This window comes from Zootoca vivipara, chromosome 3, assembly GCF_965207765.1.
Source record: "Zootoca vivipara chromosome 3, rZooViv2.hap1.1, whole genome shotgun sequence".
Lineage (NCBI taxonomy): Eukaryota > Metazoa > Chordata > Lepidosauria > Squamata > Lacertidae > Zootoca > Zootoca vivipara.
Genome location: NC_142586.1, coordinates 70385916 through 70410937, shown reverse-complemented (window position 1 = coordinate 70410937; position 25022 = coordinate 70385916). Strand labels below are relative to the sequence as shown.

Genomic DNA, 25022 nt, shown 5'->3' with positions numbered 1-25022 from the left:
GCTATAGGGGGGATCCTTAGAGGCCTACAGTTAGGTACCATAGTTATGACCAAGTTGGTACTTTTGCAAGAATCTAGATGATGTATATGGATCAGTCAGTACTCATCAATACCCGGCTTGCCTGCCATGGTGGGGAAATAAGTGGAATATCATATGGCTGCCTCATATCATATGGTTGCCACACCACACTGGAAATAGACCAATGTGGGTTCAGATTATGGGCCAACACAATGTCAGAGGCTTGCTGCAGATGAGGTGGGACAAATAGGAATGGGGGAGAAATTTAATTCAGTTTGCATTTCAGTGTGAGCCTATCTAATGCCACAGTTTCCCAAGCAAAAAGCAAACTGAAACACAGCCAACTTTATAAATTAGCACACCTCTGAATTTTGCAATGGACTTTTGTAGCCAAGAAATGAGTACAAAGGGTAAAGTGTACATGAAATGCATTTACTAGCAAAGATAAAACCAAAAATGCATTTTATTAGGGAATGAATTTGCAAAAATGCATATATCAGGCAAAAGTGCTTACAAAAATGTGTAAAATTGGGAGAGATGTGTACTAAAATGCTGATGAAAATTCATGAGGATTTTAAAAAAAATCCCTTACAAACTGATGTGGCAAACTGAACTGAAGACTGCAAAAATGAGAAACTTGAGAGAAACCTAAACTCGCAGCCACCCATCCCTAAAGACAAAATGGTAATTTAACACCATGCCTTTATTAGGCAGCTGCCAAGGTAATAAGACAAAATAGTCTTCAAGAGCTGATCTCTGCCAGGAATGCCACGGGTTCAAATGAGCGATTGCCACTTAAAACTCACAGTAATAGGACACAACAGCAGTATGTGTTTTAGGGTTGGTGCAGTATTTAATGGGGGCAAGTTTTCCCACAAAACTACTGAGAGTATTCACAGGATAAAACTTCACTTTCTTAAATACCAGTACATTTTCTAAGGGGTTATGCTTGCATGGTGATATGGAACTTGCTTCATTGAGGTTCTGTCTGATGGGTGTTTAAATGGGATGCAATTTGGCACAGTAGCTTCATTTTGTGTCAATGAACAATTCAAATCTGCTTTCCTGCTCTGGTTAATGAACGCAAAGCAATCTCAAGCGACCTGCTCGTGCAAAATGACACATGGTCTTTAATGTCAATTTGATCCTGAATATTGAAAGCCTTGTTTTTAGTTTGTTTCATTATTGTTTTATTTACCATCCACTAATAAAAGTATCTGAAAAAAAACATAAAATACTAAAGCTAGATCTTTTTTTCCCTGCTGAAATAGAACCAAGCATTTCGACATTTATTAGTTCCACTAAAAAGCTGCTAAAAAAAATAGACATTTGAAGTTCATAAGAACCATATGCTCTTCTGCTTATAAGAATAAGCTGTGTGGGGACACTGAAAAACACACTTCCAAGAGCTACATTCTTTGAAAGGATTTACTATTCTAACCTTCATCTTTTTTTGGCGGGTGGTGGGGAAGGAACTAAACACACACTGATGCACATATGGCATGTTCTGTAAAGGTAAAAGGGTAAAAAGGTAAAGGACCCCTGGACGGTTAAGTCCAGTCAAAGACAACTATGGGGTTGCAGCACTCATCTCACTTTCAGGCTGAGGGAGCCGGTGTTTGTCCACAGACAGCTTTCCGGGTCATGTGGCCAGCATGACTAAACCACTTCTGGCGCAATGGGACACCATGACGAGTGCCAGAGCACACAGAAACACCGTGTAACAATATTTAGGACAGGTAACACAGTCTCCTGTCCTAAAATATAAAGAACTGGGTCCTTCATTCATATGAACTGATCAGGGAGGCACTGCCCATGACAGGAATATAAGGCAGCTGGATCTTGGCATAGTAATACTGTATCTTTCAGTTGTTCTCAGAAAGTGAGATACTTAGAATGTGTGAAGCCATTTATTTACTGGTAAAGGAGTGTGAAGCTTTTACCTCCGTAAAAAGCACTAAGAAAGCTGAATAGAAGGACAACTATTTCTAACCCATTAACTGAGGGGAGATACCAAAACATGTGTGCCTTTGGTTGTTATCCCCATGCATCGATCTACTGGTATTTTAAGCTACACTGTTCCTTAAATCCACTCAGATTATCACTGTCCCCTATGTGACTGCAATAGTAATAGCTCCATGGGGAAACATCATGTATGTGAAGGGAAACTTCATCTGAGCATCAGATTAACCCTGGTGGTAACAATCTTCTTTTCAAATATAAAAGAATAAAACATTTCTTCCTTCAGAGAGCATTCAGAATTTCATTTTGTTTCATAGTTGTAAGCCTTGAAGGTTCATGAGGAAGTAGCAAATGCAAGATGTCTTCAGAACAGTCAGAGTCCCATTATCAACTCATATTAAAAATCATATATATTTAAGTCAAAGCCACAATGGTTCCCAAGACCACCCACCTTTCATACTGGAACGTCTTGTTTATCAAAGCATGACCGGGACGGTTGCATTTTACAAAGATGGTTTCCTAACAGAAAACAAGGGTGGTAACAATTAAAACATATACATCATGTAAGTCTAAATGAAAAGAAAATGTATGCTTTAAGGTTCACCACAAAGTGGGATGTTTAGACCTTCCAATCTGCAAAAACCACATAGCCATATCCTGCCTTTAATACATGGTTCCTGAATGCCACAGTCTGGAGGGGTGGGTGTGCTGTGAACAGAGCACTTATGTCGCGATACACACAGATGTATGCAGTTGGTCCATCTAGCAGAAATCTAGATAGCAACAAGAGAGAGGAATAGATAGCTCAATATCTATACCCATATCCAAAGAATTTGACTCAGGAGGGGGAAGAGGAAGTGATACAAGGCCCTGTATTCTGCTCTTTTTAGTATGCTCTTTCAGCACTCAAAAAGGACAGGAGGTTTCATCCAAACCTTTGGATTTGTGTTGTGGAATCTAGCAGTTTAAATGCAACCCTAAGTAATTTTTTTGAAAGCCAATTATAGAGTAAAGCCTGAAAATACGTTTCTACTTGTTGTGGGGATGACAACAAGAAGAAACAAGAGCACCCCCTCAAATAAGAGGCATTGCTGTCGAGGCACTTCTGTGACTTATATTCTATGGAATTAAACCTGCTTTTCGGGGAAGTATTTGTCATATTGCTTATATAAGGGATGTCTAACCGTTCGATCTACTGGTCGATCACCGAGTGTCCCTGGTTGATCGGGTGACCCTGACCCTCCCCCAAAAAGCTCAACAACTTTGGCTGATCCTTCCCCCCCACAAAAGCTCAACAACTCTTGTCAATCCAATGGGTAGATCACTGCCAGTTTTTTAAAAAAGTGGGAGTAGATTGCAGTCTCTTGAAAGTTGGACGTGCCTGTTATATTATATAGCATCTCAACCAACAGAAGCCATGCACAGGGAAGTAACTTTAATTGTGAGTCGAGGACCCGCCACCCACATACAAATAAATAAGACACAAGGATTCATTTATTTTAGGTTAATGGGCTAAATAAGGCCACAACTTTATAGGTTACAGCATGTGAGAGGTATTGGCTTAGGCATTGGAACAAACAATCTATACATAGAATCATAGAATCATAGAATTGGAAGAGACCACAAGGGTCATCCAGTCCAACCCCCTGGAAAGCAGGAAACACCATCAAAGCACTCTTGACATATGCCTGTCAAGCCTCTGCTTAAAGACCTCCAAAGAAGGAGACTCCACCACACCCCTTGGCAGCAAATTCCACTACATGACCCCACCCTGCTCAGCGCAGGGTCATTCGAGGGTTAACAGCCAGTGGGAGGAGCTTGTTGATGCAAATACAACTGGAAGCTTCCCCAGACATCACCCCGTCCCTAAGCCAGCCCTATTTTTGAATGGAGTATAAGTTTGACTCTAGATTATTATACAGTGGGTTAGCTGCCTGGCATTTTGAACAAGGTAATCACAGTTGAGTCATCATGCTGCCACTTGGGCATTGTATTCTTAGAACTTCCATGTGAATCACATTCACACCATACCAGTTAAAGTGCTGAGTTATGTCTCAGTTATGTCTGAGTAAACATGCATGAGATAGCACTGTAAATACCACATGAACACACACATGTTTTTGTGACCTCCAGGTTACTATCAGTATGAAACCAGCTCTTTTCCATCCTTGCTATGAACAAGGATGCTCTCTCATATGGAATGAGCTAGATCAGTAGACTTCAATCTACATGACCCACCTTTTACCCAAACAGTAAATCAGTAGTGTCCGGACCCACCAGTAGAAGACTCTTCATCTACACATTTCCTGACCTATTCTGCATATGCCGAGTCAACTTGGTAGACTGCCAACATCCTCTTCCATCCCAAGCTTGATTGACATGATACATTTTGGTTACAGAAAATAATGAGTGCGGTCACACCATCTCCTTCAAGGCTCAGGTAGGTGGCAATATTAACTACATATGTTGGCTGTTACTAGCAAACCAAGAAGTAGAACAGCAAAGTAAATGTTATGAACTAGAAAAAGTGGAAAGGAAAGCCAAACATCTGCTCTTTTAAACTGATAAAACCAATTTCACATTTCAAACCAATTAGTAGAGCAAGCAGTTGCCATGACAATAACCACGCTCTCATACCTCCAATGCAAGTAGCCAAAATCATCCATATGAAAAAGATTCCAAGGCTTTATAAGGGTGAAGGAACTCAAAACGGTGAAATGAAATACTGTGCTTTACTTGCAATAAAAACCTAAAACCTTTTTTAGGCCTTGGAACTGAAGTGATAGTTCTCAAGCCAAGATTTACAAGACTCAAAGGGGGCGAAAAAAGAGATCACTTGCCCCTCTAGCAAATATCAATGCAAGAATCTCTAAACAAACAGACTTTTTATTTACCACAGTCTTTCAACAGCTTTCAAGCCTCCCCAAATCTGAAGTAATTTTGGTCCAGTGCTGTTGTTTTCAAATTACATTCCATTTGAAATCATGCAGCAATTGCAGTTCTACAAATGCTTGAGAAATCCCACTGGAATATGCCCAGTCTGATTTCAGCAATAAATTAATTGCTGTTACAATGGCAGTTCACTAATGCCAGAGGTGGGTTAGCAGCAGGATTAGTGATGGTATTTGTTAGGGTTCAAGTACTAGACTCCATTAGCCTTTCAACTGAAGTAGCAGGAAGATACCGGTACTGGAGGGTTATATAGGAAAGTGCAAGAAAGAGAGAAGATAGAACTGGAAACAAACTGGAAGCAATGGGTTCATAATGCTTTTCTAGGAGCCTGGAGAACACAGCGACGAGCTTTGTTGGAGGGTCACATTAAGGGAGAGGAGTGGGTGGGCAAGTCAAGCCAAAGGGGTCAGCTTGCCATGTCCCATGGCTATAGCTGCTATGCATCTCCCCACCCCCACCCATGGAGCTCAAGATATAGCACCCCCTCTATTTTATCTTCTCAACAATCTGGGAGGTAGGTTGGGCTGAAAGGGTGACTTGCCGAAAGTCACTCAATGAGTGTCATGGCTAAGTGAGGATTTGAACCTTGGTCCAAATTACTAACCACTATACCAAACCAGCCCTCATCTACATTCTGCTGATTCAGACGCAAATGCCATTAGGAGAACACTCTCCTCCAAAACAGCCCATTAAGCCTGTGTTTGAATGGACCCTAGTACATGCCTAGATTATATAGGGGACAGAGTAGATCTAATGCATGGAAGCACCATAACTCAATGGTGGATAAGGTGCTTTGCATGCAGATGACCCCAAGATCAATCCCCAGCATCATCACTTACACAAAAGGAAGAAAGAAATGATGGGAAAGATTGCAGTCTGAAATCCTGTAACAGATGCTGCCAAGCTAGGCAGACAGCACTGGGCTAGGTGGACAGAAGGCCTGAGTAAGTATAGCACAGCTACATATGTTCATGTGCTCTTCTGCTGCATTTTATATGCTACCATAAAAGGAAAATTGGCTGCACACTTGCATGAAGTGTAAATAATGAAGAGTATCTGATGGAAAGCCCTAATAGTCAAGAAAATTACCACAAAACCTGAATTTAAAACTCCATCTTAGCTCCATGCCTTTCAAATGTTATTTCTTGGTAATGGGCTTAATTAATACTGGAATGCCATCTGGATTTGCAGCTCAGCTCTCAAGCTCCCCTGCTTTGGTGGATTTAAACCAGGTTCCCTTTAATGCACTTGAAAGCAAGGCTTGGTAGGCAGCCACATTTTAGACACTGTATTTCTAGCCTCTGGCAAGGCATCAGTGAAGCAACTACTAGTAGTTTAAGGGGGGAAATAACTTATATTATTGGAGCTGAAGTGCCACTGACAGAACTCAGCTGTGTGATTCGGTGGGCCAAGTGCTGGATTCGAATGCTGGGAATGGTCACATATCATTGTGTCATCACAAGTAACCCTCTCAGCCATGGTCTGGCTGAAAAACTGGAATAAGAATACAGTTATACCTTGGTTTTCAAACAGCTTAGTTCTCAAAGGTTTTGGCTCCAGTTTGCGAACTATTTTTGGAAGCCAAACGTCTGATGGGGCTTACAGGGCTTCTGATTGGCTGCAGGAGCTTCCTGCAGTCAATCAGAAACCACGCTTCGGTTTCTGAACGTTTTGGAAGTCGAACGGACTTCCAGAACGGATTCCGTTCAACTTCCAAGGTATGACTGTAACCCCTTAAACTTACACAGATGCACACGCAGAGTTACAGTGAGGGCAAACAAAGCCTTTTGCACATTGATATGCTAGAAGAAAATGATTAACAAGAGACCACCAGAACTCACTTCACAGTGCCAGAAATAACTTCCTAGCCATAGTCACTAAAGGTGGCTGTACATATGATGGAAGAATAGAAAGGGTAACATCAATATTCCAAGCCTTCAGGATATCAGAGGGGGATGGGGAGTCAGTCATAAAGTGAATGCGGCATGTGAAGATGCATATGCAAAGCTCTTGGAAAGTGCTTTCTTATCCAAGGGATAAGCGGTTTACAGCAATAAAAACAGGAAACACAAGCATTAAAAGCCATAGAAACTTAAATATACTCACATCATCAGCTTCACACACCACATTTTCTGGGATGCTTCTCTGCCTTTTTGACAACAAAATGTATTAACTTACAAAGCATTCAAGAAGAACACAGCAATTTGCATTAACTTTAACAAAACAGCCAATTGCACAAATGCCCAAGAATCCTAGGGGCCTAAGGACCAATGCTATGCCACTGGTTAGTGGCAAGATGTGTGCCCCTTCCTTCTCCTTGTAGAACCTATGCTGGCCTTTTGGCTAGATGGAGAAGAGTTTTCTGATTATTCTCCTAGGCTCACATTGACTGCTACTCACCCTTGGAGTGAACCTGACGACAGGTTCAGTCAGGGCTGGAATAACCACAAAGATAAGCAAGCTGCAGGAATGGCCTTGAGCTCAAGCTGGGACCCCAGGTGTGGAAATTGTCAAATAGTTGCAATACCATGTGCAAACATCACCTTTCCCCATTCCTTACATACTAAAATTCCCTAGAGCTCTGAATACTGTGACTGCCTCGCCAGAACAGAGGAAAGCAGAGGCCATATTCCTGGTAATAAAATACGCAGATGGTATCCAAACAAGAACAGCCACCTTCATTCGCTGCTGCTTCCCCCAGAGACTATCAGGTCCAACTGTCCTCTGGGGAGAAAGAGAGGACTATTTCCTCTGAGAATGGTGGCATCAGCTGGGCCAGTATGAGTCTCCCTGTCATGATGCGAGTGACAAGAAGCAATTCCAGCTAGGCCAAGTGAAGACCCCACCCTGTAAGGTCAACAACTTCCAGCATTATAGTCACTTCCAGGAAGAGTATTTCTCAGGGGTCACCAAGGTCTGCTTTTGTACTGTAAGCAGTCTCTTCCCATCAAAGCTAGTCATTATAAGAACCTTGCAACATAAAGAATTTGGTGCCAGAGTATGCATGTTTTCCTCTTCCTTCCCCATTCCTTTTTCCTTATGTGCTGTGTCTTTTTAGACAGAGGGCAGGGGCTGTGTTGTTTTTATTGATATGCAAGTCACCCTGAAAGCTTTTCAAGCTGAAGCGTAGGGTAGGGTATAGATGCTTTTCTCCTGCCACCATCATGTAAAGAGAGACGTTACCCAACCCATTTATCAGCAACCATCTCAAAATTTGCTCATGAAGCTCTACTGTTGGAAGCAGTTATTGGAAAGAAACAAACAGCAAATGTGGAGGATCTTCGTCAGGACCATGATTTGTGGGTTAAAATGGCTTAAAAAACCTTCTATCCCCTCTATGATCCCAGTTCTGATCAACGCCCACCCCCAGCTGCTATTTCCAAATGAAAAATAATAAACATGCAGACTCAAACTATGGTCAGGATTCAACTAATTGTTGCATAAGGAAAACAAGGTCCGCTCTCCCCCATCCTTCCCCCCTAAATCTGCTCCAGAAGATGCAGGGGAATGCCCAGGACAGGTTTAGGTGGCACAGGGAGAGGAGAGGGGACAATCCCGTGGTGCCAGCGGACCTTGTTACTCACATGCATACCCCTTAGTGCTACACTGAATGCCACCCTCAGCTCTTAACACAGTGTGGGCGCTAGCAACTTGGACAACATGAAGAACAGAGCACTACATTAAAGGAAATGGAAGTGTGAGTTTTCAGCTATAGCTGTGTAAGTGCTGGGAGAAAAGGAAGCTTTGCTGAGAAATGTATAGGGACAGCGGAGAAACACAGGATGCTTAGACCTGTGCTGGAGCACAGACCACTCTGCTTTGCACTGCAGTTTTGCAGGTAAACGTACCGCTATTTGTTACAGGTAGGTAGCCGTGTTGGTCTGACGTAGTCAAAACAAAATTTAAAAAATCCTTCCAGTAGCACTTTAGAGACCAACTAAGTTTGGAAAGCCTCAGAAAAACAATTGTGTTCCTTTGAGCCATAAAAATCCTAGATTACACAGCTCTCTTCTTAGTTGTAATTGCTTTTCTCATTGCAGCAGTATTTTATTCCTCCCCCCTTCCCAAACCTTAGCAAACAGAAATAAATACAACCTTCTTAAACCCATATACAAGCAAACATAAAGGGACACTTTTGTGGCTTTCTGGGATTGCTTTCTCTACATCAGGGTTGATTACAAAGCAACAGATTATAAAGTAGCAGTATAGGCATGCTACATCAGCCTATCCCTCCTGTTCTTTCAGCCTAGAGAGGGATGTGACATGGCAAAAGGGTGTCTGAGTTAATGGAACCTGAACAGCAAGACAGTTTGATGAGCAACATACGAAAAACACAATCATTCTGGGAGCCTCCAGACTGTCAATGTTTTGCAGGAGGGATTCGAGTTTGCACAATTAAAGTAGATTAAAGTGCTCTGTCAGGCAAGAGATCCACTTTTGAAAAGAATGGGACTTCTCGCAGTTTGCAAAGTGACAAGGATGTGCATTAAGAAGCGTGAAAGGAAGAAATGATTAATGGGAAGAGGTACAAGCACCCTGTAAGGAAATCAGGATGAATGCAGCATGATTGATCACTGTCATCTAACCAGCCCATAAACAAATCAGAACAAAAGACCAGTTATGATATAGCTTTCATGTACTTCAGGATACATGCTCAACCAGCAGGTCACCTGGAAGAGCCAATAAGGAAGGGGAATTGCCTACTTTCAATATTACTTTAGTGGCTCCATCTTTCATGGTCTGTAATGATAGTGTAATGACAGGTTCATTGGGAAGAAAAGTCCCATTACTTTCTTTAAAGGAAAAGGGATAACTAGCAGTCTGGAAAGGGCTTTGTTCAGCCCCACAAACTGTTTCCTGGGGCCCCACCAAGCTTGGAGTACGGGGAGGATTATGCAAGGAAGCCAGGCAGAAAGCATCTCGGCTTTATTTTCTGCCTTCACAGCATCTTCCATACTGAGTTATGCACAAGATCTGCCAAGCTCAGAGGATACAAAAGGATGTTTCAGAGGCGCTTCCACCTTCATGAAAGCTAATCGGAAGATAAAGACAAAATGTTGAATTAATGAATGGAGACAGGGACATGAAACAGGGTCCCCAGTCATGCATGGCATTCCAAGGAAAGGCAAATAAAAGTCCTCTTGCAGCTCTTCCTTGCTCAGCTTGAGGAAGGTTGGAGATGGAGTAGGGAGGGCCACACAGTATGGGGATGCTGGGGGCAGGGCTTGCATGTCAGTTGTTACCTCCTGAATCTGAACCCAACAATGGTGATGTCAGAATCCTCCAGATCTAAGAAGCTGGAAGGCTACAAAAGGAGACGAGTAAAATTCACCTTAATTTCATGTAACAGAGAATTCAGATGGTTGAGTGCCAACAGAATTGGGGAAGCAAGAGGGAACCATTAACATGCCTGGATGAGCCCATGAGCACAGAAAAATACAAAACATTTTTAAAAACCAAAAGGGGCATGGCAATCTCCCCCTCCACCCCAACCCCCCAAAACCTCCTCAGCCAAAAGAGGATTCATCATACTCAATGGCTTGCAAGAGCTGAAGAATGTTGAATGTTGGTTGAGGCCAAATGAAAAACTGGGAGACAGAGGAGTAAATTGGTTTGCTTGATCCCACTACTGCCTTGGAGGAGAACACATCTGACTGGCTGGAATTCTAAACAGGAACATTCTAAACAGGAACATACAATGCAAGTTTGTTGCAGATTCCACTTGTAAAGTCTTCCAAAGTATGTAAAAATTCAGAATCTAACCAACATTTTCAAATAGAAGGAGAACAATGAGACTGTTTGATTCAGATTTGTACCCTAGCTTTCAAACTCATTATCTGTGTGGCATACAATAAATATCTAACACCCATAAATTCAGCCAAAAACAGCAACTCTATAAAAGCAACACCCAAATAAAACAGACCAACAAAAGTTTTAAAGCCTAAGAAAATAAAAATAAAGTCTTTTCCTGGCGCCGGAAAAACACCCGAGTGTCAGTTAACATAACTATATTCATGAAATAAATTACCTGTCTTTTAAGTCTGACTCTCCGGGAGTTGTATCAAATGGTAACAGTGGGCGGATCCTGCAATGGACTCTGATATTTCCCCTTAGTTCCTGAGAATGCAATGCAGAAACATAGCAGTTTTAAAAACTCATGAATGAAATGGTGTGAATCAGATGCGGTAAGAAAATACAGAAAGTTGTGGTGTTGCTATCTTGCCTCATGACTATTGAAGCTCTGCCTCATTAAATTACCACAGAGTGAAAAAGTGTCCAAGTTGGTTTTACCCCAGACCAGGATTTTGATGAAAGATGATGGTCTTAATCTCCTTAGTCCGCCTTTCTTTCCCCATTTTTAAGCCACTGTAATCTGACTGATGTACTAGTGAAAGTAAATGCAGCACATGATGTCAAGGCATATTTTGTTGTTGTTGTTGTTTAGTCGTGTCTGACTCTTCGTGACCCCATGGACCATAGCACGCCAGGCATTCCTGTCTTCCCCTTCATGGATCAATGCCTTGCCGTGGCGAAGGGGCTTGAATAACTCAGAGAAGCTATGAGCTATGCCATGCAGGGCCACCCAAGATGGACAGGTCATAGTGGAGAGTTTTGACTAAACATGATCCACCTGGAGAAGGAACTGGCAAGCCACTCCAGTATCCCTGCCAAGAAAACTCCATGGACAAAGACAACAGGCATATTTTAAAAGGTTGCAATTCAGACAACCTTATGGTCTCTTTAAAAAGCCCCACAGTTTGAAGAGGATACAACCATGGCTGTTCCATTTTGTCCCACAGCAGCTGGGAATAAAGGGAAGGCAACAGGCCTTGGAAAGAGCAGACAAGAGAAACCATGAGGGCATCCTCCCATGCAGATATAGGAACTGATAAAAAGGAACTGGAAAGTCACCTCAAGTTGCATACTGGCAACTCCGATATTTAGGTAGATCTTTTAAAAGACATTAGACTCAATTACCAGGACACTTACAATTAAACTGTTATGAATTACTTTTCTCCTTTGTTTTTCTTTCTGGTATCGCTCATTTACTTCATGCAAGGACTGCTCAAGTTCAAAGGCTCTGGTCTGAAAGGCTGAAAAGACATTTTCACAAATGTTCACAGAAGTGTTAGGCTATTTCCCCCTCAGGCATGGGCCTGAGAGCATCTGCACACTTATGCCTCCAAACGAGAAGCCATTTAAAAATGGAATATGCAAATATGATCCCAGAGAGGCTCTTCAAGTCCAGCACTCTCTTTTGAGACTTTGTTCTCTGCACTGAAAACATTTGTATGTTCCACAGGTGGAGAAGCTCTGCCATGAGTGCATCATGGCGGTATGCCATAGCTCCACCCAAATTGCACTTTGCTACTGTTTTGTGCCTTGCTTGGGAGCGTCTAGGGGCATTCAGTCAGCTGCTGCTGGGAACAGAGTGCTGGGCAAGATGGATCTTGATCCGAAGTACCTGGGCAATGTTTATATTAAAGGTAGGGCAGCTGTGGTCCTTCAAGATGTTGCTGGACTACAACTCCCATCATCCTAGACTATTGGTAATTCTGATTGGGGCAATTGGGAATTTGAGTTGAATGGAAGGCCATAAAAACAGCCCCGCTCCATCCAGCAAAAGGCCCATCTAGCTAGCATTCTGTTCTTACAGCAGCTGGCCATAAGCAGGACATGAATGCAACCGCGCTCTCCTCACTTGTGACAACTTGTGCAACTGGTTTTCAGAGGCCTACTGCCTCTGACAGTGAAGGAAAACTACTGCCATTGTGGCTGGTAGCCATAGATAGCATTCTCCAGCATCATTTCAAAGACCACAGGCTGCCCAGACCTGTGCTTGTATTTTCATTGTTCACTTTCCATAGAAACATGCTCCACCTCATCACTACTTTCATTTTTTATTTTTATTTTAAATTATTTATACTTTTCACTACTTTTAAAATCGTTTTGGCATTTCAAAACTTGTCTTCCTTCCCCCTTTCTGTGGTTCCTTAAATTTGTTTTTAATATCGTCTACATATCCAAATTAACTTAATTTGCTCATTTATTCATCTTCTTTAAATATATACTCTTATGAAACTGCAGATTATTACCATAATCCTGCCAATGTTTTTATCTGTTTATAATTTATCTGTAAATATTTAATAAACCATTTCCATTCTTTTATATTAAAAAATTGTTATCTTGATTTCTTATTCTTCCGCTTAGTTTTGCCATTTCTGCATATTCCATAAGGTTTTTTATCTATTCATCCTTTGCTGGGACTTCTGCCTCTTTCCATTTTTGGGCAAGTAACATTCTTGCAGCTGTAGTAGCAGACATGAATAAGTTTCTATACATTTTAGTTCTGTCCCTATAATTCCCAAAACAAAAGCTTCTGAGGTTTTTTTACAAAGGTTATTTTAAACATCCTTCTCATTTCATTATATATCATTTCCCAGTAAGCTTTAACCTTATCACTACTTTAAGTTATTGCTAGGTGCTTTTGCCTGACCCCTGTATCTCTTATTCCAAGGGGACAGGAAGGCAAACCATCTACTCTCTGAGTGGACCAGAGATGCAATATGATCTTGGTGCAGTACATCTGCTTCGTGTAAAGTCCTGGCAGCGGTAAAAAGTTGCCCCTCAACCCAAATTCATTGCAAATTCTGCAAGCTGCTACCAATGGTGGCATTGCTCATATGGTTCAAGAACCTTAGATGCCACCGTGATAAGCCTTCACTGGTGCTCTTCTCTTACTTTGCATAGCCTCATTATGCAGCTGAAGCCTTTGGACAGCAGCCAAAATCTGACCAAGGTAGGTTTTGCCCTGATGCTGGACATCTCTGGAGAATGTGAGGGCAGACAGACGGAGATTCTTCATGTCTTGCTTCAGTTTCTATTTAAGAAACAGAAAGAAAAGTCTTTAAGGTAAAGGACCCCTGGATGGTTAAGTCCAGTCAAAGGCGACTATGGGGTTGTAGTGCTCATCTCGCTTTCAGGCCGAGGGAGCCAGCATTTGTCCACAGACAGCTTTCCAACTCATGTGGCCAGCATGACTACACCGTGACGGAAACCAGAGCGCAGGGAAACGCCGTTGGCCTTCCCATCACAGTGGTACCTATTTATCTACTTGCACTGGTGTGCTTTTGAACTGCTAGGTTGGCAGGAGCTGGGACAGAGCAACGGCAACTCATTCCATTGCGGGGATTCAAACCACCAACCTTCTGATCGGAAAGCCCAAGAGGCTCAGTGGTATAGACCACAGCACCACCCGTGTCCCTATGAACAGTCTTTAGGGTATTAGGGGAGAAAAAGCAAAGGAGCAGCTTCGTATTTTCCTTATTGCAGGGATTGGGAACTGGATCTGGCCAGGAAGTTCAGACGGGAATGGAGTGGGAGAGCTCCCAGAACAGCACATGAAAAGGAGAGGGGAGATCATTCTGTCTGGCAAGCTGAAATTCCTGCACTGACAGAACACTTGGTGCAACTTTTAATTCCTCCCTATGGCTGCAGTTCTACACTAATTTAGCTCCTACTAACTCAAATGGGATTTATGCGACCTTTCACAGAATATCACTGCAATAGGATTCCCAGTCTGAGCATATATTGGAACTGCATGCCAATGATTCCCAAGGTAAGCTGTGGAAGCATGTATTATTTATTATAACTGTAATCCATCCTCCCTCCAGGTGTTTCACAAGCAATATGGTTTCCCACTGGGGACTATTTACACTGGGCTTCTTCCAGCAGAATTATCTGGACACATTTTGGTCTACGTTCAGATTAAATAATTTACTGATGTTTCATGTAAACTGCTTTGTGGTATAAAAATATCTAATCAATCAATTAAACCACCTGCTCCCAAACCCAAGACCTTTAGAGAAGAAAAACAACAAAATAATAAGAGGCTCCTAAAGGTCAAGCTCCATTTAAAAAATTCTCCGCATACAGAGTTTTTCAAATTCTGATGGTGCAGCATTTGTATGTGTACTCAGAAGGTAGGTTCTATAGAATTCCATGGGGCTTACTCCCGGGTAGAATAGAATTGTTGAATTGGAAGGTACACTGTGGATCATCTAGTCCAACCCCCTGCAATGTAGGAATCTCAACTTCTTCTTCTTTGCCGATCACTTGTATCCAAGTAAGATTGTCTTCCATAAACACGGTTTCAACAATGAGTCCGTAGGTGACTGTGGAGGCCAATTCTGGATCCACACATCCTTCCACAGTGGGGACATTTATTTCTGGGTGGGAGTTGATCACAGTGTGGATTTGCCAAGCGTGCCTTCCTCTTAGCATGTTTCTCCCTTGCGTCCTGAGTTCGAGTGTCTTCAAACCCCATGACACCTTTGGTAAAGACTGTTCTCCAACTGGAGCGCTCGCAGGCCAGTGTTTCTCAGTTGTCAGTGTTTATACTACATTTTAAAAGATTTGCCTTGAGACAGTCTTTAAACCCCTTTTGTTGACCACCAGCATTACACTTTCCATTTTTAAGTTCGGAATACAGTAGTTGCTTTGGGAGACGATCATCAGGCATCCGCACAACATGGCCAGTCCAGCAAAGTTGATGTTGAAGAATCATTGCTTCAGCACTGGTGATCTTTGCTTCTTCCAGTACACTGATATTAGTTTGCCTGTCTTCCCAACTGATATGTAAATTTTTTAGGAGACACTGTTGATGGAATCTTTCGAGGAGTTGGAGATGGCGTTTATAAGTGGTCCATGTTTCACAAGCATATAGTAAGGTTGGCAGTACAATAGCTTTGTAAACAAGCATTTTGGTTTCCCTGCGAATGTTCCCAGTCCTCAAACACTCTGCACTTCAATTGGGAGAAAGCCGCACTCACAGAGCTCAGGAATCTCAACTAAATCTCAACTAAATCATCCATGACAGATGGCCATCCAACTTCTGCTTTAAAACCTCCAAGGAAGGAGAGTCTACCACCTCCAGAGGAAGTCTATTCCACTGTTGAACAGTTCCTACTGCCAGAAAGTTCTTCCTGATGTTTAGTCACAATCTCTTTTCTTGTAATTTGAATGCATTGGTTTGGGTCCTACCCTCTGGAGCAGAAGAAAACAAGCTTGCTTGTAAGTAGGGTTAGGATTGCAGTGTGAGTGTTTTTACCTGTATGGCTTCATGCAGCTGGATTATAACGGATCTGACACTTCCATGACACTTCTGTTGCTTGTAATAAGCAAAGCTATCATTTGCTTCTTCACCTGAGATTTTCCCAATAATTCCTTGATTCTGTTTAAAAATAAAAAACCCAGATAGTTCAAAAAGACAAATAGACTGGCAATTAGAGATTTCTACAAAGCCCAACAACATAAAATGCAAACATTCAGAAAGTCAAGTGTTATTAGCCACAACAGTTCACTGTATTTTTATGCCAAGGCTGGATGTGAGGAATCGAAATTTTTCACAGGAAGCAATGGTTTTCTACCACCCCTAGTTTTTCTATTTTCCTTTATGCATTAAATGTTTGATCACCTTCAGCTTCTAACTAGGTTCTCACAAAAGGTTGTCTATTTGAATGAATGACAGTCTTCCACTTAAGTCAGCAGTGTGAGATTATAGCTGTAGACACAATGAATTGATTAACATTTGACTTCTTATATTAAAAAGTTCTGAAATCCCATTTCTATTCATAAGAGAGGAGAAATGAAAATCAATTTTGAGAGCAGATGAGTTCATTTAACCCTAACATTCTTGCCACCTTCCAAGTGTCTGTTGTCAGCAGTTAATATTTTACTCTACATTATCATGGACAATGAAGGTTGGTATATTTTTCAATATGTAGAAACTCTCATGCTCTAGACAAACATTAATTTTTTCCTGGTATATTTCCATCAGGACATATCAGCTGCGCACAAAATTGTCTCCATTGCATAGCTCCTGTGCCCTGTGTGAGGTGCATCTGTGTCAATCCCCTGACAATTTCTTTTTTAAGTTTCATGCAACAAATCTGAGGAGATGCAGGCATTTATGACAGCTATAAGCCATAGTAAGCCTCTGCTACCCCCCTGCATACCATTCTGCTGAAAAGGCCAACGGATCTGATATTGTTCTTTTTCTGAAGTGGTCTGTGGATTACAGTGAAGATCAAATAAGGTGTTCCGGTATTTGTTTGTTTTTTCAGTAAGGTGACTGGCTATGATCAAAACCAGACTGAATGCTGTAGGCCAGTAGCTCCCAATTAGCTAAGTACTGCGAACCTCCTGTTTTTAAAAAGCCAAGCCATGGACCCCCTTCTTTTGAAAACATTGATACCTCTATGGTAGTTTTTGCTTTGTGAGTGGTGTCACAGACCCCCTGGGCAATTGAGTGAAAATGATTGACAGCAGGTTCAAAAGGGACAGAAAGGAAGTATTATGTTACACAATATATGCATTAAAACAAGAGCTTGTAATGAGAGAAGGCAGCAGTGGAAAAAATTATGGTTTAAATCACCCCCCACCCCCAAGTAAACTACATCTATTGCCATGACAGCTAAATGCAACCTCTTAGTATCTAGATACAAGCACAAGTCATCTCTTAAGCTGCTCACCATCCTTTTCTGGCTAGGCCAGTCAGTGTCTTTTAGGTGTGCACCGGAGCTGCTACCTGCCTTTGATGGTTGCTTCTTGCAAGCTAAGTGTCAAGATGCAAGCAGTCCATGTCACAAATGGTTTCTGGTTTCACACATCTGAGATAAAATTGTAAGTTCCTGAAGAGATCCATGTGAAGACTTTGAAGCACTGCAGTCATCATATTTCTCCACTGAGTTAATTCTGGTAAGCACTTGCAGGGAAGCTGAGCTCAAAAGGCAACATCTGGTTTTCAGTCAAGTTTTATTTTGTTTCAGTTGATCCCCGTTTTTATCCTTAAAGAGTTAACCAAGCCTCCACAAGGGCAAGAGACTTTCATGAGGTCACCCAGCAATTTACAGTCTCACATTAGATTAGAACCTCTTGGCTGACAGTTGCTATTACCACTAATCCCTGCAGTCTGCCCTAATGCGGGCCCAGCCTCCAACTGTTCCAAGTTTTCTAAATCTCTAGCAGTGTTGCAGTGCAAGATGCAAAATCCCTCACCAAGGATAAGTGTTGACTATGCTCAACAACGGCTTGAAAATTAAATTAAGGCAATTAATAAAGAAGAAGCAACTTATTGTCATCATTTAAAGGTTTCTCAGGCACTGGTAGTTTCCACTAGACCTGTTCTTCCTCTTCCACTTAACAATAACAATAAAAATACTATGTTGAATGAGACAATTAAGATTACTACCTCAGATCAGTGGACCACTGTATAATTTACCATTATAATAGTTATGCATTCTGAACCTGGTAACCTAGGAAGCAGGTTTTTTTACATCATGTGAACACAGAGAAACTTTACTGCAGAGACCCATGCTTAGCACCAACGCTCTACAATGTGTTTTCATAGTTGAATTGTTTTTCCATAGTGAAATAAACATGTATAATCTGTCTCATGTGTTTTCCGGTAGAAGAGGGTACATGCAAAATCTGTAACATGTGGCCCATCATTTATTCATTCTTGCAAGCAATCACTTGAAACACAGCTGCAAAGAGGCTACACCACATGGCAAAATGTTTGCTTTAATATTCTCTCCCCATGTAGCTCCGCTGATTTTCATTTGCACCAGCACAGCAGAAAATGTTGAAATGTTGCAGTTCCTAAAAATGACAGCATTAATTAAAGGGGAGGATCAAATATCAAATAATTTCCAGTAGCCTTGAAGTCTCTCTAATAGAATGTCAGGTAAAATGTGTTCCATAGGTAAGAAAACATACAAACGAATTCAAGAAGATGCTAATACGGTTAATGACAAGGCTCAAGGAAGCTATCCATAAAAGGCAGGAGCACTTCCTTTAAAAAGTGGATGTCTTGCCCTTATGAGAAGAAAAAGGAGCATAATGTTGAAAATAAAGTGGTTGATTTGGAGATTGCTAAGACACTTAACAAGCATTTATTTAAATTACAACTCACACAATTAGCAGTGGGGGAAAAAGCCTATTCTATGCTGGAGATAATGAGGAAAGGATTGAAAACGAAACAGCCAGTATTGTAATGTCCGTAGATAAATCCAAAGACTTGTGAGTTAGGCCCTTGTCTATTCTAGGTAGCAGCAACTGTTCAGGAAGAGCTGTGTCAGGTGATAATTACAGTAATTAATGTTTCAGTTGTGCCTGTAGGTTGACAGATGGCTTTTACTCTGCTTATACTAAAAGGTGTAGTAATACACACAAATATGCATAGCAACCCAGGGGAACAGATGAGGATATACCTTCAAATCCACGCTGCAAGATGGATAGGAAGATACATCTCCATCCAGGTTGTATTATGCTGAACTTCACCAGTCAGATCACCTGTTGTAGCACATTCAGTCCCCATCGGCTGGATACCTGATCCAATATCAGGAACCAGACGCAGGATACACATTTTTCAGAAACCTGGGAACATCAGAAGGTGCTTTATTGCTGAATCAAACCACTCATTCATCTAGCCCAGGATTGTCTCCACTAACTGGCAGAAGCTTTCCACAATTTCAGACAGGGGTCTCTCCCAGCCCAACTGGAGATATGGCCATTCCCCAGCAACCTGTCAGTAACTCTCTTTTGGCAAGCACATCTTCCTGGTCAATGGATATTAGATGGAAGTCATTTGTAAAGTGAACTCAAATTGTGGAACTATGCCTCCTGGATCAGTGTGTTTATTTACATAGGTTTGACCCATTAATAAGTTGAAATTGAAAGCTTTTGGGGGGGGAGTGTATACTACAGTGGGATGGGGAAATGGAGTACATTATACAGTACTTACTTTTGCAAGCTTGAGATGCAGAAGGGCATTTTCTGTTTCCAGCACTATGATCCGTTCTTGCTTTGTCTGGAAAAACATGGTAAGCCTGAACTTAAATAGATAAAGTTATACAAGAAGCCAATTTAATTTACTGCTAGCAACTGCTCCGATCCCAAACTGTATCTGTTTCTCACTCTAAGAGCCAAGGCACACATTATAACATACCAAACTCTCTGGTCATCCTTGCCTCAGGGACAATTTGTAGGAGGAACCCTTTGGTAGAATCAGCTATTTGATATGTAGTTTAAAGCTCAATTCTTATCACATAATTTGGGGGGTGGTATTGGTGGTGGTGGTTTTTTAACTGACACCTGAAACATGGAAACAACTTAAGACAGGGACCAAGTATTATTATGCATTGATTTAAGTCAATACTTTCTCAGAACATTTTAATAACAAAAATCACAACAGCTCTAAATCATTATTAAAAATCTTTCCCCATAAAAATGTGTGTGCCATCACTGCATCCACCTCTTTGTGCTTTCCCCTCTTTTACAGTAATATTATTTCTGAACTGCCACTGGCAACTGTACAAACATATTGGAGAAGGAAGTGTGGAAAACAGCCTCATTGGGCCCCATCTATTTAATTGCATTGCCCTTTAGCATTCTAGAATGGTAGCCCCATAAAATATGAAGGGATTACAAAAGGAAATAAATTAGATTGCCAGCAGATTTGTTCAGTTCTACTCCAAAGAGGAAATATCCATTCATTTGTGTATTTAAAATGTAACACCTTCAAAAGCATACATGGATGGGGTAGGAAAAAGTGTGTTCCTCCTCGTTGTCTCTGTCCAAAAGATGTCAGAATCACATTGAAATGTGCATATCTTTGTTCCAAAAAGTGTTTGGCATGACACTGGGGTCTTGTTGCAGCTTTCCATGAGTCCTTTCCACACAGCAATACCACATACGGTACACTTAACATATGGAAGAGGCATGCATCTGATGCCCAGCTTCCTGACCTGCAGATATTGAATATCTTCATCAAGCAGGGTGCAGATCGCACAAGGATAGCTTATGCACACACTGCTTGTATGAACAGGGCTCAGATCAGCGTGAAGAGGGTGGTACCAACAAGAGCAAATTCACTCTCCACTCAATATGTTATATGAAACAGTTGTGTGAGCAGCACACTAACTACAGCTAGAGGAACTATGATGAACCCATTCAAAGCGTTACCTCTTCCAGTTGTGAACTAAGCCACTGACTGGATAGTGTGGTGCTGACAATGCCAAGGTTGCAAGTTCGATCAGCTGCATATTCGTGCATTGCAGGGGGTTGGACTAGATGATCCTCAGGGTACCTCCCAGCACTATGATTCTACGAGACTGCCAGCAACAGTGTAGTCCAGAGAGGGTCATTTGAAAGCAAGAAGGAAGTATCAAAATGCCCAGGGGGAACCAAAGAGACAGAGGTACAATTTTTTTGGGGGGTGACTTTAAGGAGGCACCCCATGACATTAACCCAATAAGGACTGAGCCTGCTCAGTGGCCACAAAATGTGTCTGTGTTGGCAGCAGGGGTGCGAATGGAATATACTAGAATGGGGCAAGAATAGCAGGCTGGAATGCTGAACAGGAGTGCTCCACATTGCAACATTTTGTCATAGGTCCTAATTGGTGTACTAAAATGAAGCAGACAAAACTCTCCAATATAAACTGTTTCTCTGACACACAGCCTCAGTACACTTTGGCCTTAACTAGGATCCAGAACTCAGTTCTCCATATGAAAGATCAGCATGCTATGGTTTCAGTGCTGGATTTATGTATAAGCTAAACAAGCTATAGCTTAGGGTCCCACTATCTTGGGGCCCCCCAAAAAAATTAAAGGGAAAAAACTGGATATACATTTCCAAAATATAAGATAAAAAACAAATAAAATAAAACCGGCACACAGCAACAGTGTTTTGTAGGCTCCTATGATGTAAGTAATGGCCCCCGCCTGCTAGCCCGCTCCCTAAAATATCTCTAGTTTGCTAATTTTTAATATACTTCTTCATAATTGTATTTCAGTTTAACAATTACTTTGATAGAATACATTTTGTTATGTGTAAATGGCCTTTAGGCCCATAAATTACCATATAGCATATATTCAACACAAAAAAACAGTGACAATTTGTTGTTGACAAATCGTGTCCTCCCTAAAAGAGGGCACGTGTTGCGGTGAGACCTAGAGACTGTGTTGTGGGTGGGTAAGATTGGTCAGCCACAACACCCGATTGGTAGGTCCCTCGATGTTGGGTTCAATCTGGCCAATGGGGCGCAGTCTAAACAGATCGAGGGACCCATGCGCACATGACTCAGAGCTTCCTCTTTTGGTGTGTGCATTCGGAACACCTGCCCATCTCTCCCTACTTTTAGGGCTTTTGCACTTGACCATGCTATGCCGCCGTGTGTCGTCTGTCGTTGGGACAGGGGCACAGCAGGAATTTTCCCCACTTGGCTGATTGGCGGTTGCCATTTGGGTTTCGCCTGCCACGTAGCAAATCGTCACAACTTGTAAGGTTGCGGATAGGCTCTGGTTCAGGTGATAGGGATGGGAGAACGCTCTCGCCATCCCTGTGTGAAGGGTATCCCGTTAAAGGAATCCAGGGACTCAAATGGTTTGGTCAACCCCTGAGAGGGGGTTGTGCCCGTGCCTGAGTCCAGGGGGACATCTGGGTGGCGGACATAGGCTGTTCCCGGCTTTCCGCCTATACAGGTGTTCACCCTTGGCTGACCTATGCTGGTGCCCTGGGTTAACCCCACCTGTGAGGGTGCAGGGAGCTAGTCGAACCAGAGTCTATGCAACCACTCACTTTCTGTAATCAATAAAGTTGTGGCCTAAATTCTGCCAAAAACCAAACTAAAATTTGAGTCGTGTGAATTTATTTAGGGGGGGGGTGTCTCTGGGTCTGAACACACAAAGGACTGCTGGACATATAAAGGGCCCCATTACCTTCAGTAGCTTAGGACCTCATCAAAACTAAATCCGCTCCTGTATGGTTCATTTTCTCTCCCAAAATGAGCAGATGCAGGCAGGGAGCTCCTGCAGGAGTTCTTGCCGTCTCTCATCTCTCTGCGATATTTATTATGTTAGGGAGGAGGAGGAGGAGGAGGAGGGCATAATGGAGCTAAATCCAGCAGGTGTATTAGCCACAAGGACAAGTTGGTCATTCGTCACCTTACCCAACACTCATTCCTGCAACCCCCCCTCTCTAAGCCGCAACAGTTTCGCCCTTGCCAAGCACCCCTTTCCCAGAGACTCACGCGCAGCTGTTGCTCCAGCTGCCGGATCCGCTGCTGCGACAAAAAGCTCAGGCTTATCCCATCCCCGGGCCGCATCCTAGAAGTTTGCTGGTCCAGGAGGTGAGAAAAAAGCCTCTTCTCCCAGCCTCACTCTTTCTGGCAAGCGCGTTTGAATCGACCAATTGCAGCCAAGGACATAGCTTCGCCGCGGTTGCCACGGTTACAGATCTGCGCTTCCGGGAAGGGAGAGCGTCGCGATTGGTCGGGCTTAGAAAGGGGAGGGACCCAGCCGAGTGGGGATTAACGAAGCTGCTTGTGATTTCTCTGCTGGTGATTCCAGCGGAGACCCTTTGCCCAGTAGGCACAGAGAGGGCATCAGCCGCGCCGGAGCAGCGTTTGCATTTCAAGGATATTGTCAATACTTGTGTTTAAATTAAATATAATGAGGAGGGTGGTGCCTGCAAAGCGAGAGGAAGCAGCTGCCTCCTGCATTTTACCTTTTTTCAACTAGGCAAAATAGGCTCTCAATCCTTTAACCCAGGCATAGGCAAACTCGCCCCTCCAGATGTTTTGAGACTACAACTCCCATCATCCCTAGCTAACAGGATCAGTGGTCAGGGATGGTGGGAGCTGTAGTCCGAAAACATCTGGAGGGCCGAGTTCGCCTATCCTGCTTTAATCCCTCTCCCCTTGAGCAATAGCTGGCAGTGAGCAGGTAGCAGGACAATAAGAGGATTCTTCTCCACGCTTGTTCAGTTCGGATTCCCCCTCCTTCTAGTAAAAGCTTAAGCCCAGCCAGGAAGTTGACAGAGGAATGAGTAGTATGTGAGGCACAGGGGTTAGTTCCACACCTCCTGTTACTAAAGCCTAGATCAGGAGCCTTGGGTAGGCATGAGACAGTGCAGCACTGAGTTCTGCATAAAACAAGATCGTAGTTAGGCAAACACTAATCTGTATCACAAAACTAACCAGGAATGAAACAGCCTGTCAGAGATTAAGATCATCTATACATTTCAGAATGCCAGAGGCTTTTTTTACACCTGTTGGGTTATTTAAATGTGCATGAAAATGACTTTATGTGGATCTTGGAGTTTGTTTCTGTCTTAAGATCCTCCAGCACTTTGAGATCTCCCAATCTATGGAGACTAGATACCTGTAACTAGGAGTAGAACTTTCTTGGCAACTACCAATGCTTGATATAACTGCTCTGAAGCCCCTATAGCTTTCCCCATACTCTCTGTCCAAAGATGTCCACACACTTATTTTTCAAAAGGAAATTTTTCAGTGGTGGACTTAACTTGGACAGGTGGATGTGAACAAGTCACCTGTCAATCACATGACATGTATGTGGGTTGCCCCGCCCACCTGACCAAATCCCCCCTGCTTTCAAAGCCTTGCCCATGCCGATTCTTAGAACCTCCAGTTCAGAGCCATCTTTAAGGTGTATGTGTGGGTAGAGATTGCCTCAAACACTGACCTCCTTAAAATACTTATTTGAACCAGGCATTGGATAGGGGAAAAGAGAGAGACTGCGGCATACTGTACTGGCTCCTTTAATATTTTCTCCACTTGCTTGTCCCTTGCTTGCTTGAAGGACAAAGTACCTCAGCTGATATCACCAGGAAAAATGGCATTGAATGCCAAATTTGGTCTGTGGGTTGGAGGCTCCCTGGTCTGGTTTATAGCCAAACTGCCATTAAATATGCTGTATATAAGAATTTCCCGCCTCTGAATTCAGGTGGGAAACCTTTAGCCCATGAGCCTTATTACGGTAGGTACAGCACAATTAGGTCTGTGAGGCCAATTTCTCCAACTGTGGCCACCTACACCACACCTGCTGTCATTATATGATGTCAGGTGATGGGGCAGGTGGAGATATGGCTGCCAATGGACCATCAGAAGCCTTAAAGTGCCCTCTTCATTATGCATTAGCAAGCCTCCCTTGCCAATTAGCTGACTGGCACTGTGAGCCCGCTAGCTGAGATTGGCTGCACTATAGAGTTTACCATGAGAAACT

At 42.6% G+C, this 25022-nt stretch overlaps 1 protein-coding gene across 1 annotated transcript in view; it reads right to left on the bottom strand.

Annotated features, from left to right (window-relative positions):
- The window catches only part of KIF25 (kinesin family member 25), a 42533-nt gene extending 19361 nt beyond the window's left edge, over window positions 1-23172 (bottom strand). Inside the window, exons 1-8 of the mRNA XM_035108534.3 lie at window positions 23027-23172; window positions 19739-19804; window positions 16043-16165; window positions 13675-13813; window positions 11923-12026; window positions 10961-11049; window positions 7039-7081; window positions 2432-2499 (exon numbers count right to left, since the gene is read on the bottom strand). Coding sequence (XP_034964425.1) covers window positions 2432-2499; window positions 7039-7081; window positions 10961-11049; window positions 11923-12026; window positions 13675-13813; window positions 16043-16165; window positions 19739-19804; window positions 23027-23101 — 707 coding nt within the window. The 5' untranslated portion in view covers window positions 23102-23172. The remainder of the gene's footprint in view (window positions 1-2431; window positions 2500-7038; window positions 7082-10960; window positions 11050-11922; window positions 12027-13674; window positions 13814-16042; window positions 16166-19738; window positions 19805-23026) is intronic.
- Window positions 23173-25022: the final 1850 nt, after the last annotated feature.